We start from the raw sequence: 14,898 nt of genomic DNA, 5'->3' as shown, positions 1-14,898 counted from the left end.
GTTTGCAAGTGGCTGGTAAAAGGAAAGGCACAATTATCTTTCCATTTATCTTTTTTTGGAAATGTTTGGTGTTCTTTCATTGGCAGTGGATTCAGGTACGGGGGAAATCGACATTGGTTCTCAGAAGTAGATTTCCCTCTTTGTTTAGGATGAAATTCTATTGTCGATTAGTTCTATTTTGTAAAGGAACAGAGCACATCGGAAAGTAATTAAAGCACTAAACGAATAAAGTAACGATCAACATGGTTATTATCTGTGGCTCTGCTCTGTAATGTGTGTAATAAGTCCCATGGCTGGATTGAGGTTGAGGTCAGGGAACGTGAGAGCTGGTACTGAAGGAGATCGATAGCACAGCTCTGTTAGCATGCATGAGGGAAATGTAGTAATCAAAGTGCCCAGAAAGAACTCCAAGTAACTGAAACAGACGTGTACTGCAGTGCCTGGCCTTTGTTTTAATCCCTTATCTTTTTTTCACAGTAGCCTTCTTCATGCCAGCTCTCAAACCAGTCCTGGCCAGTCGTGTTTGTTTTAGCCAGATTTAAAACATAGACATGATTGACTTTGTCTGAGGGGGGTAAGATAGCTGAAGCACTGAGATGGATTGCTGCCCTGAACAGGGTGTTCCTGCCGTGTTTTCTCAGTGTTATTCGGTTTACCTGCCAGAACCCTGAACATGATACAACAATTGATGAAAATACAATGGAAAAAAAAAGATAAAACTGCTGGCATGTGCTTCCATTATCTGCATATTTGAAACTTATTAAATATGTATGAACGGCTGCTCAGGTGGCGCAGCGGTAAAATACACTAGCACACCAGAGCTGGGATTTCGAATACATTGTATTGAATCCCAGCTCTGCCATCCGGCTGGGCTGGGCGGCCACATGAACAACAGTTGGTTGTTGTTCTCAGGGTTGGTAAGCCGGACCAGGGTTCCTCAAAACTGGTGCAATTACAACCTCTGCTGGCTGATTGATGGCGCCTGCAAAGAGACATAAATATGTTATGTAAAACCTGTAAATAAACATTAAAATTGGTGTACTGTACTACTGGGGAGAAACACATCTTTCCACTTTCCTAAGTTCTAACTTTTCAGCAATACCTAGGCGCACCCTATGTCGCTTACCACTACCCTTGTCTTTTAAAGCCATAACTAAGCACTAGAACTTGCAAAAGTTAAGCATAAAGCACTGATAAAAAGCAGAGAACTAAGCGAACCTCCTGGCAAAACATAGTCTATCACTTATGTAAACAGAGAGACATGCGCTGGCTAGCGGACAATTACTGAACTACTGGTTTTGATATTTACATTTTCAGCATTTAGCAAACGCTTTTATCCAAAGCGATTTAAGGGCCTTGCTTAAGGGCCCAACAGTGGCAACCTGGCAGTGGTGGGGCTTGAACCGGTGACCTTTCGATTAATAGCCCAGTTCCTTAACCACTAGGCTACACTTGCTAGACTGATATGGGAATTTTAAACAATAAGACCGGACATTTACAGATTTTGTCTGGTAAATCCGAAATCTGTTAAAAGGAGGTCTGGTAAATTGAGGTTCCTCTGTATTTGCTAACACTTAGCATCAGCTGCATTGTGATTTACTTTCTTAGCGTCACATTAATATGAAAAACCGGTCCTGTCTTGAAATTAACTCACCAGAGTAAACAAGACGTTATAAAAACCAAACAAACAGACTTAGCGTCACAAGCTGTGTCCCGATTGGCTGGCAAATAGCAAAACATTTGATGTGACCTTAAAAGCTGCATTTTAAAACATGGTTTAACTTTTTTTATTTGAATCTTGAAAGCGTCTCCTTCCTATAGAATTAAATGTAAAATGGAACACTCAGTGTGAACACGTGTGTAAACCCCTTACTGAACATATAGTACTGTTGAGGGTGGGGGTGTAGCTTGTAGACAATGCCGGCTCTTTATAAGCCTACTGTTACTCATAATAACTTTGTCTGTGCTGGATTTGTGTGGCCGTTCAATTTCCCAGTGGAGCAGGACTTTAATGATCATTAAAAAAAACATTCAAAAGTTTTGAGGACTCCTAAAGCTTAATGGGGTTTAATTTAGTCTGAAATGAGTTTGGACTTTATCTGCTTTAGTCCTTTATTCCCTACAGACACCTATAAAGCTGCATCGTTTTTTTACCTGATAGTGTGTGTTGGAATTATTGTTTGTGTGCATGTACTTGTGTGTGTGTGTGTGTGTGTGTGTGTGCGTGCGCTCTAAACTAGACCTATATGCAGCTAACACACTTTTATCTTTCCTCATTCTGACAGAGGGAGAAAAAGAGAGAAGAGGAAACGGATAAAGGGAACAAACCCACAGCATTTGACAAGGTAATTCAGTATGAATTAAGATTTATTCTGTCGTGTCCCGTTGTTGCTTGAATGACAGCAAAAGCACAAGAAATCCACTAGCCAATCAAAACGATCCTATTTGCTAGTATTCCAGAGTGCCCTGTATCTTAATATATGGGATGGGACAAAGCTAAATCGAATCTACTCACTAAATAGAAAGTCTAAATAGTAAACATGAGGCAGTACTTCGTGAGGGCAGTCGTAGCCTAGGGGTTAAGATATCGGACTAGTAATCAGAAGTTTGCTGGTTCAAGCCCCATCACTGCCAGGTTGCTGCGGTTGGCCTCAATTGCTCAGACTGTATGCCGTCACACTACTGTAAGTCGCTTTGGATAAAGGCATTTGCTAAATGCCGAAAATGTAAAGTAGTCATTTTGCTGACTATTATGTGTGTGGATTGGGATGTAGCCATATATTGTATCAGCCATAACATTAAAACCACCTTGTTTTTACACTCACTGTCCATTTTATCAGCTCCACTTACCATATAGGAGCAATTTGTAGTTATACAATTACTGACTGTAGTCCATCTATTTCTCTGCATGCTTTGTTAACCCCCTTTCACTCTGTTCTTCAATGGTCAGGACTCTCCCAGGAACACCACAGAGCAGGTATTATTTAGGTGGTGGATCATTCTCAGCACTGCAGTGACACTGACATGGTGGTGGTGTGTTAGTGTGTGTTGTGCTGGTGTGAGTGGATCAGACACAGCAGTGCTGATGGAGTTTTTAAACACCTCACTGTCACTGCTGGACTGAGAATAGTACACCAACCAAAAATATCCAGCCAACAGTGCCCCATGGGCAGCAGCCTGTGACCACTGATAAAGGTCTAGAAGATGACCAACTCAAACAGCAGCAATAGTTGAGCAATCATCTCTGACTTTACATCTACAAATGGTCAGGGGTCCTGACCATTGCTGAACAGGGTGAAAGCAGGTTAAACAAGTATGTAGAGAAACACATGGACTACAGTCAGTAATTGTAGAACTACAAAGTGCTTCTATATGGTAAGTGGAGCTGATAAAATGGACAGTGAGTGTAGAAACAAGGAGGTGGTTTTAATGTTATGGCTGATCGGTGTATACTGGAATGTAGCCATATATTGTTTGAATGTCAAATCTAATAGGTGGTAAAAATACTCCTAAAATTGTTCATTTTGGCTCATTCGGTCAAGCCTCTTCGATGTTGGACAAAAAGGCCTGGCCTGCAATCAACTATTTGCCTTATCCCAAAGGTTTTCAATGGGGTTGAGGTCAGGACTCTGTGCAGGCCACTGGCTTTGTGCACAGGGGGCACAGTCCTGCTGGAACAGGGTGAGACTGTCCTTTTCATGTTTTCACAAAGTTTGAAGCATTTAGTGTGTTTTATACAATTTTATACACTATTTTATACACTTATAAGTCAGTAATTAGGAGAGGCGTCCACATACTTTTGACCAGACATTGATTCACATGGGACTTTCTTGTTTGATGTAGACAGTTTGTCTGACCCAGTTCTCATGCTCTAAAATCTCTAAATGTCTGGTGCTTTGCCCCAATGAGATGCTGCATAAAATGAATTCAAGATTTTTCTGGGCATTCCGAATTACCCAGGAGTCCGTTTGTCTTTTCACTGTGGACTGTATGTCGTCTGGAACCCACATTATTGACTTCTTCTCTGCTTCTGAAATGCACATGATTGCCAGTTGCAAGGCGTTTCACCAGGGACTTCACAGAGCATAACGTGGACTCATATTTCAGCATCCAGCGCCAAGGAATAACTTTCACGCCAGCCGACCTCTTGGCACCGAGGCATTTATCCAGGCGGTGAGATGCAGAAGGCCGATCCGAGATGCTGTCTGGGATGCCGTGCCGTTGACATTTGCATGATAAATGGTGTGCGATCGATTGTGGACAGGTGAAACTCTGCTTGCTTGCTCGCTCTTGTTGTTTCGACTCCTGGTCGCTGTGTGTGTTGCTGAAGTAAGGGGGGAAACTACCACACTCTGCCATATTTGTTAAATACCTATTTCAGTCAAACATATAGGGTGTGTTCGAAAACCTAGTGAACTACATTGCTGTCTACTGCTTACTTAGACATCGACTTTTAAGTCAGGTTATTCGGATGCGCTACTTAGACAGTGATTACAGTGATTCCATCAGTTTTCACTCACTAATGGCAAGTTCACACTACACGACTTTCCAAGCCGGCAGGTCGCTGTACAGTTCACACTACACAACGGGATCTCTTGTAATCGGGAGTCTTTCAAGTCGGTGTGGCTTTCACACTACACGACAGATCGGCGATAGAAGGTTTCACACTACACCATCTATCACCAACTGGAATCACAGGCGAGCTTCTCTGGTCTCCAAAACTATGTTTTGTCTTGAAAACACACGTGAAAAGTGACGAAAGGTTTAATGATACCACGTCCAAAAATGCACGTCAACAAGTAGTGAGCGATCAAAGTTTGTGCGCTGATGTGCAGCGTAAAATCAAGGTGAAAAAATAAATGAATCTGAGTGGATTTGGCTACATGAACAGCATGGATTGTTCTATAGTGAGTTGGAGGTTAATAAATATTTTTGCAATGCAACGTTGGTGTTATGTTTTGTAGAGAACGATCAGGTCAGAAATACTGTAAAACTTGTGTGTATGCCGATGTATTCTGATATAAACTATATTATGCCCCTGTCCCACCTTTTTACAACTCCTCCACTGCGTTTCCTCATTGGCTGTTCGACATAGCACGCATTGCCAGTCGGGCAACTCAGATCCAGATATTTGACAAGCTAGACATCTCGCTTCGGGTCGCCGATCGCCGAGTGAACGCTGAGTTGCTCCTGATCCGGCAAATCTAGCTCCGACCAGTCAGCGAGCAAAAATCAAGGCAAAAATCGTGTAGTGTGAACTAGGCATAAGCTAACACAGTTAGCCTCATGCCATTCAAACCAATGGGATGAGGTGGTACAACACGCTAGCTTGTCAACTAACATCCTCCTCCATGTACCAATAATGGTTAAATTGTCGCTGATTAGCCCGAAATTATACAAATTAAAAATCAATGAGAATTTATTTACGTTTGAAAAGAACTCGTTGTTCCGAATTCGTCCGCCATATTTGTAATATTTTTGTGAGAAAAGTTGTGCCGCACTGAATGCTGGGATTGCCTCCACCGCTAAGGCAGCATCAGATGCTCCCCCGTTATTCAGTCAAAATACCTCTCAAATTTAAGGTACCTTACTAGGCAGCATGGGTCATTTAGTCAATCCACATTGATGTTGGCCTGCAATCAACTTTTCACCTTATCCAAAAGGTTTTCAGTGGCTAAGTGGGTAGCACTGTCGCATCACAGCAAGAACTGGAGACACTAAATTGTCCATGACTGTGTTTGATATAAACTTGTGAACTGATGAATCTTGTGTAATGAGTAACTACCGTTCCTGTCATGAATGTAAAACATGACGTTAAAATCCTAATAAATAAATAAATTGCTGTGTTCGAGGTTTTAGTTAAATTGCGTGAGGTTTTAACAGTACACCAGCACTGCACATTCATTTTTTTTTTTTTTTTTAAAGCAAGCACATCGACCTAGAACAGGTTGCTATTAAAGAGAAAATTGTGTTGAGACAGTTTGCACCTTAATTCAAGTCTAATTCAACCAAGAGTCCTGCTGGCAACAGTTTAATAGGCTAAAACAGGCTCAGCAGCTCAGATCTGTATTATTTCGGGTGTATTTCATCAAAGCAGGCAGATGGTGCATTAGTAAAAGCTGCTCTCTCTCGCCTCTCTTCACTTCTTTACATGACACGATCAGTCGACAGTGGAGCGAGACAGTGGAAATGTGCTTCTAATGTGTATGAAATATCACACCAGTTTAATGTACGCTGAGCTCAAGCTAGGATGTGAACGCAATGCATGTCATTAAGTCCTTAAAAGCATAGACGAGGTCACTTAATAACACTTAATAACCGCCCCCTCTCACTTGGGGTAGCAATCAGCTCCTACACAGTCAGCGGTTGCGTTCGTACTGTAACCCTCCGTTTAGACCGGCAACGATTTTTCGCCTCCTGTCAGCAATGCAAAGTTTGACGTGCATTGGAAGTCGGGGCGGCATGGTACATTCATGGTAAATGATTGTACCAGAAATGATTACATTTAATGTACCCTGACTTTACTGGTGTTCAGTGGGGGCGGCACGGTGGCTAAGTGGGTAGCACTGTCGCCTCACAGCAAGAAGGTCCTGGGTTCGATCCCTAGGTGGAGCAGTCCAGGTCCTTTCTGTGTGGAGTTTGCATGTTCTCCCTGTGTCCGCGTGGGTTTCCTCCGGGTGCTCCGGTTTCCTCCCACAGTCCAAAGACGTGCAAGTGAGGTAAACTGGAGACACTAAACTGTCTAAGATTGTGTTCGATATAACCTTGTGAACTGATGAACCTTGTGTAATGAGTAACTGGTTACAGTCATGACAGGAACGGTAAAGTGTAAAACATGACGTTAAAATTCTAATAAACAAACAAACTGGTGTTCAGTCTGACCTTGGAATGCTCTTTTTCTAAATTAGTGCTAGCCTAAATAAACTGCCATCCACGGTGTATGAAAGCAGACTGAATCACTTTCCGTGTGTGTGTGTGTGTGTTATTTAGTCAACAGTTAAAGTCATTCAGCCAGTACGTGAGCACCAGCGTGTTCATGGACGTATATTCGTGCTGTCCAAACACACAGGACTAAAAATTTTAACATGTGTTATCAGGATTTGTTTTTGAATTGTGTTTGTGTTTGTTAAGTATATAAAATGATCCAGATTAGCTTTGCAGCATGATTGTACAATGACGCTAGCATGGAAAAGTGCTGGATGTCCATGTTTGAAAATGAGCATCTTGGGGACAATTACAGAGAGCTCGATGTATATACACAACCATCAGTCATATTTCATACAATCATCTACACTCTTCTACAGTCATGTTCAACAGCTCCTGAACTAGACCCAGCTTTTACTCAAATTACTTTCTAGGAATCGGAGAGAGAGAGAGAGAGAGAGAGAGAGAGAGAGAGAGAGAGAACACCTATTATGTGATGCGAATGTTCTGATTGTTTTTAACAGCTAAATAACCCAAATTAGTCAACAGTTAACCTTAAATAGGCAAGATTATAGAAGCGCATTTATTATAAACACATTAAGGCTTTTATAACAAGGTTCAGTATCATGAACAGAGCTCGTTTCTGCTTTCCGTTATATTTTCAGTAATTATTTTATCTTATGTATTAAATAATTCCATTTTGTAATAGTTTGTGTGTATCTACAGTATCTATCTCTCTATCTATCTCTCTATCCATCCATCCATCCATCCACACTGATTAAGCAATAACATTATGACCACTTTCCTAATTTTGTGTTGGTCTCCTTTTTGCTGCCAAAACAGCCCTGACCCGTTGAGGCATGTATTCTGACACCTTTCTATCAGAACCAGCATTAACTTCTTCAGCAGTCTGAGCTACAGTAGCTCGTCTGTTGGATCGGACCACACAGGCCAGCCTTCGCTCTCCACGTGCATCGATGAGCCTTGGCCGCCCGTGACCCTGTCGCCGGTTTACCACTGTTCCTTCCTTGGACCACTTTTGATAGATACTGACCACTGCAGACCGGGAACACCCCACAAGAGCTGCAGTTTTGGAGACTTTGAGGATAGAATGTTCACTTGCTGCCTAATATATCCCACCCACTGTGTGTGAGTGTGTGTGTGTATGTATATACAGTACATACAGGGGTTGGACAAAATAACTGAAACACCTGGTTTTAGACCACAATAATTTATTAGTATGGTGTAGGGCCTCCTTTTGCGGCCAATACAGCGTCAATTCGTCTTGGAAATGACATATACAAGTCCTGCACAGTGGTCAGAGGGATTTTAAGCCATTCTTCTTGCAGGATAGTGGCCAGGTCACTACGTGATGCTGGTGGAGGAAAACGTTTCCTGACTCGCTTCTCCAAAACACCCCAAAGTGGCTTAATAACATTTAGATCTGGTGACTGTGCAGGCCATGGGAGATGTTCAACTTCACTTTCATGTTCATCAAACCAATCTTTCACCAGTCTTGCTGTGTGTATTGGTGCATTGTCATCCTGATACACGGCACCGCCATTGGATGCACATGGTCCTCCAGAATGGTTTGGTAGTCCTTGGCAGTGACGCGCCCATCTAGCACAAGTATTGGGCCAAGGGAATACCATGATATGGCAGCCCAAACCATCACTGATCCACCCCCATGCTTCACTCTGGGCATGCAACAGTCTGGGTGGTACGCTTTTTTGGGGCTTCTCCACACCGTAACTCTCCCGGATGTGGGGAAAACAGTAAAGGTGGACTCATCAGAGAACAATACATGTTTCACATTGTCCACAGCCCAAGATTTGCGCTCCTTGCACCATTGACAAGTGGTTTGTCCTTCTTGGTGGTATGCTGACATTACCCTGGATACCGTGGCTCTTGATACATCACAAAGACTTGCTGTCTTGGTCACAGATGCGCCAGCAAGACGTGCACCAACAATTTGTCCTCTTTTGAACTCTGGTATGTCACCCATAATGTTGTGTGCATTGCAATATTTTGAGCAAAACTGTGCTCTTACCCTGCTAATTGAACCTTCACACTCTGCTCTTACTGGTGCAATGTGCAATTAATGAAGATTGGCCACCAGACTGGTCCAATTTAGCCATGAAACCTACCACACTAAAATGACAGGTGTTTCAGTTATTTTGTCCAACCCCTGTATATGTATGAGTGTGTGTAGGGCAGTTAGTGAGATGGATAGATGGATAAAAGCGTCTGCTAAATGCAGAAAATGCAAATGTGTGTGTGTGATTTTATATATATATATATATACAGTGTATCACAAAAGTGAGTACACCCCTCACATTTCTGCAGATATTTAAGTATATCTTTTCATGGGACAACACTGACAAAATGACACTTTCACACAATGAAAAGTAGTCTGTGTGCAGCTTATATAACAGTGTAAATTTATTCTTCCCTCAAAATAACTCAATATACAGCCATTAATGTCTAAACCACCGGCAACAAAAGTGAGTACACCCCTTAGTGAAAGTTCCTGAAGTGTCAATATTTTGTGTGGCCACCATTATTTCCCAGAACTGCCTTAACTCTCCTGGGCATGGAGTTTACCAGAGCTTCACAGGTTGCCACTGGAATGCTTTTCCACTCCTCCATGACGACATCACGGAGCTGGCGGATATTCGAGACTTTGCGCTCCTCCACCTTCCGCTTGAGGATGCCCCAAAGATGTTCTATTGGGTTTAGGTCTGGAGACATGCTTGGCCAGTCCATCACCTTTACCCTCAGCCTCTTCAATAAAGCAGTGGTCGTCTTAGAGGTGGGTTTGGGGTCATTATCATGCTGGAACACTGCCCTGCGACCCAGTTTCCGGAAGGAGGGGATCATGCTCTGCTTCAGTATTTCACAGTACATATTGGAGTTCATGTGTCCCTCAATGAAATGTAACTCCCCAACACCTGCTGCACTCATGCAGCCCCAGACCATGGCATTCCCACCACCATGCTTGACTGTAGGCATGACACACTTATCTTTGTACTCCTCACCTGATTGCCACCACACATGCTTGAGACCATCTGAACCAAACAAATTAATCTTGGTCTCATCAGACCATAGGACATGGTTCCAGTAATCCATGTCCTTTGTTGACATGTCTTCAGCAAACTGTTTGCGGGCATTCTTGTGTAGAGACTTCAGAAGAGGCTTCCTTCTGGGGTGACAGCCATGCAGACCAATTTGATGTAGTGTGCGGCGTATGGTCTGAGCACTGACAGGCTGACCCCCCACCTTTTCAATCTCTGCAGCAATGCTGACAGCACTCCTGCGCCTATCTTTCAAAGACAGCAGTTGGATGTGACGCTGAGCACGTGCACTCAGCTTCTTTGGACGACCAACGCGAGGTCTGTTCTGAGTGGACCCTGCTCTTTTAAAACGCTGGATGATCTTGGCCACTGTGCTGCAGCTCAGTTTCAGGGTGTTGGCAATCTTCTTGTAGCCTTGGCCATCTTCATGTAGCGCAACAATTCGTCTTTTAAGATCCTCAGAGAGTTCTTTGCCATGAGGTGCCATATTGGAACTTTCAGTGACCAGTATGAGAGAGTGTGAGAGCTGTACTACTAAATTGAACACACCTGCTCCCTATGCACACCTGAGACCTAGTAACACTAACAAATCACATGACATTTTGGAGGGAAAATGACAAGCAGTGCTCAATTTGGACATTTAGGGGTGTAGTCTCTTAGGGGTGTACTCACTTTTGTTGCCGGTGGTTTAGACATTAATGGCTGTATATTGAGTTATTTTGAGGGAAGAATAAATTTACACTGTTATATAAGCTGCACACAGACTACTTTTCATTGTGTGAAAGTGTCATTTTGTCAGTGTTGTCCCATGAAAAGATATACTTAAATATCTGCAGAAATGTGAGGGGTGTACTCACTTTTGTGATACACTGTATATATATATACAGTGTATCACAAAAGTGAGTACACCCCTCACATTTCTGCCAATATTTCATTATATCTTTTCATGGGACAACACTATAGACATGAAACTTGGATATAACTTAGAGTAGTCAGTGTACAGCTTGTATAGCAGTGTAGATTTACTGTCTTCTGAAAATAACTCAACACACAGCCATTAATGTCTAAATAGCTGGCAACATAAGTGAGTACACCCCACAGTGAACATGTCCAAATTGTGCCCAAATGTGTCGTTGTCCCTCCCTGGTGTCATGTGTCAAGGTCCCAGGTGTAAATGGGGAGCAGGGCTGTTAAATTTGGTGTTTTGGGTACAATTCTCTCATACTGGCCACTGGATATTCAACATGGCACCTCATGGCAAAGAACTCTCTGAGGATGTGAGAAATAGAATTGTTGCTCTCCACAAAGATGGCCTGGGCTATAAGAAGATTGCTAACACCCTGAAACTGAGCTACAGCATGGTGGCCAAGGTCATACAGCGGTTTTCCAGGACAGGTTCCACTCGGAACAGGCTTCGCCAGGGTCGACCAAAAAAGTTGAGTCCATGTGTTCGGCGTCATATCCAGAGGTTGGCTTTAAAAAATAGACACATGAGTGCTGCCAGCATTGCTGCAGAGGTTGAAAACGTGGGAGGTCAGCCTGTCAGTGCTCAGACCATACGCCGCACACTGCATCAACTCGGTCTGCATGGTCGTCATCCCAGAAGGAAGCTGACGCACAAGAAAGCCAGCAAACAGTTTGCTGAAAACAAGCAGTCCAAGAACATGGATTACTGGAATGCCCTGTGGTCTGACGAGACCAAGATAAACTTGTTTGGCTCAGATGGTGTCCAGTATGTGTGGCGGCGCCCTGGTGAGAAGTACCAAGACAACTGTATCTTGCCTACAGTCAAGCATGGTGGTGGTAGCATCATGGTCTTGGGCTGCATGAGTGTTGCTGGCACTGGGGAGCTGCAGTTCATTGAGGGAAACATGAATTCCAACATGTACTGTGACATTCTGAAACAGAGCATGATCCCCTCCCTTCGAAAACTGGGCCTCATGGCAGTTTTCCAACAGGATAACGACCCCAAACACAACCTCCAAGATGACAACTGCCTTGCTGAGGAAGCTGAAGGTAAAGGTGATGGACTAAACCCAATTGAGCACCTGTGGCGCATCCTCAAGTGGACGGTGGAGGAGTTCAAGGTGTCTAACATCCACCAGCTCCGTGATGTCATCATGGAGGAGTGGAAGAGGATTCCAGTAGCAACCTGTGCAGCTCTGGTAAATTCCATGCCCAGGAGGGTTAAGGCAGTGCTGGATAATAATGGTGGTCACACAAAATATTGACACTTTGGGCACAATTTGGACATGTTCACTGTGGGGTGTACTCACTTATGTTGCCAGCTATTTAGACATTAATGGCTGTGTGTTGAGTTATTTTCAGAAGACAGTAAATCTACACTGCTATACAAGCTGTACACTGACTACTCTAAGTTATATCCAAGTTTTATTTCTATAGAGTTGTCCCATGAAAAGATATAATAAAATATTTGCAGAAATGTGAGGGGTGTACTCACTTTTGTGATACACTGTATATATATATATATATACTGGTGCTGGTCATAAAATTAGAATATCATGAAAAAGTTGATTTATTTCAGTAATTCCATTCAAAAAGTGAAACCTGTATATTATATTCATTCATTACACACAGACTGATATATTTCAAATGTTTATTTCTTTTAATGTTGATGATTATAACTGACAACTAATGAAAACCCCAAATTCAGTATCTCAGAAAATTTGAATATTGTGTCAAGGTACAATATTGAAGACACCTGGTGCCACACTCTAATCAGCTAATTAACTCAAAACACCTGCAAAGGCCTTTAAATGGTCTCTCAGTCTAGTTCTGTAGGCTACACAATCATGGGGAAGACTGCTGACTTGACAGTTGTCCAAAAGACGACCATTGACACCTTGCGCAAAGAGGGCAAGACACAAAAGGTCATTGCTAAAGAGGCTGGCTGTTCACAGAGCTCTGTGTCCAAGCACATTAATAGAGAGGTGAAGGGAAGGAAAAGATGTGGTAGAAAAAAGTGTACAAGCAATAGGGATAACCGCACCCTGGAGAGGATTGTGAAACAAAACCTATTCAAAAATGTTGGGGAGATTCACAAAGAGTGGACTGCAGCTGCAGTCAGTGCTTCAAGAACCACCACGCACAGACGTATGCAAGACATGGGTTTCAGCTGTCGCATTCTCTTGAACAAGAGACAGCGTCAGAAGCGTCTCGCCTGGGCTAAAGACAAAAAGGACTGCTGAGTGGTCCAAAGTTATGTTCTCTGATGAAAGTAAATTTTGCATTACCTTTGGAAATCAAGGTCCCAGAGTCTGGAGGAAGAGAGGAGAGGCACAGAATCCACGTTGCTTGAGGTCCAGTGTAAAGTTTCCACAGTCAGTGATGGTTTGGAGTGCCATGTCATCTGCTGGTGTTGGTCCACTGTGTTTTCTGAGGTCCAAGGTCAACACAGCCGTCTACCAGGAAGTTTTAGAGCACTTCATGCTTCCTGCTGCTGACCAACTTTATGGAGATGCAGATTTCATTTTCCAACAGGACTTGGCACCTGCACACAGTGCCAAAGCTACCAGTACCTGGTTTAAGGACCATGGTGTCCCTGTTCTTAATTAGCCAGCAAACTCGCCTGACCTTAACCCCATAGAAAATCTATGGGGTATTGTGAAGAGGAAGATGCGATACGCCAGACCCAACAATTCAGAAGAGCTGAAGGCCACTATCAGAGCAACCTGGGCTCTCATAACACCTGAGCAGTGCCACAGACTGATGGACTCCATGCCACGCCGCATTGCTGCAGTAATCCAGGCAAAAGGAGCCCCAACTAAGTATTGAGTGCTGTACATGCTCATACTTTTCATGTTCATACTTTTCAGTTGGCCAACATTTCTAAAAATCCTTTTTTTGTATTGGTCTTAAGTAATATTCTAATTTTCTGAGATACTGAATTTGGGGTTTTCATTAGTTGTCAGTTATAATCATCAACATTAAAAGAAATAAACGTTTGAAATATATCAGTCTGTGTGTAATGAATGAATATAATATACAAGTTTCACTTTTTGAATGGAATTACTGAAATAAATCAACTTTTTCATGATATTCTAATTTTATGACCAGCACCAGTATATATATATATTAGGACTGTCAAACGATAAAAATTTTTAATCGCGATTAATCTCAGAATTTCATATAGTTAATCGCGATTAATCGCATTAAATAAAATCTGTAAATGTTATAGAAAACAAGGTTTTTTAAGTGAAATGTTACCATTAAAATGGTGAACACATTTTATGCTAAATGTACTTATGTTAAAAACTGCTGGGACAAGAGAAAACTGTAAGGGAGTTTTATTCACTAACATACTAGGCAGTAATACTATCCAGCAGAGACCCTTGACTTTGTGTATATGTCAAATTGTAGGTTAGAATTTCTCCATCAGCAAACATTGTAGATCAGCGGTGCTTTAGGTGGGATTAGGCGTAGTTATTGTAACAGACTTTTCTGTGCTTGTATCGTGGCAATGGTTTGATGGACGTTTACTAGCGTGCTTGACTCCGGTATTCAGTGCCGTAACAGATTAAGTTAATAAAGTGCTTTGCTCCCGACAACTTGTGAATATACCGTGTATTTATTTCTTTATTATGCAAGTGCATCCCTACAATGCTCAGTTATATTATTTTAACAAACCGCAAATGAACAACGGTGGCAAGTCCGACATTAAAACGTTGGTTCTACCAGTCAAGTCTGAACATGAAGTAGAATTTGCGTTAACGGCACTATTTTTTTAAATCGCGTTAAATTGAGATCGCGTTAATGCGTTATTATCGCGTTAACTTCGACAGCCCTTATATATATATATATTCTTAACTGAAAGGAATTCTTCTTATTTCTTACATAATTTAAAATTACACACATTATATTAAATTATTTATACAGTACA

General features: G+C 42.3%; 1 protein-coding gene across 2 annotated transcripts in view; it reads left to right on the top strand.

Moving 5' to 3' along the window:
• smap1 (small ArfGAP 1) overlaps positions 1-14,898 on the top strand; it is a 153,868-nt gene that overhangs the window by 58,743 nt on the left and 80,227 nt on the right. For both annotated transcript variants that reach the window (XM_062995594.1, XM_062995593.1), the window contains one exon: positions 2,286-2,345. In XM_062995594.1, coding sequence (XP_062851664.1) covers positions 2,286-2,345 — 60 coding nt within the window. The remainder of the gene's footprint in view (positions 1-2,285; positions 2,346-14,898) is intronic.

This window comes from Trichomycterus rosablanca, chromosome 5, assembly GCF_030014385.1.
Source record: "Trichomycterus rosablanca isolate fTriRos1 chromosome 5, fTriRos1.hap1, whole genome shotgun sequence".
Classification (NCBI taxonomy): domain Eukaryota; kingdom Metazoa; phylum Chordata; class Actinopteri; order Siluriformes; family Trichomycteridae; genus Trichomycterus; species Trichomycterus rosablanca.
This window is presented reverse-complemented; position numbering and strand designations above follow the sequence as displayed.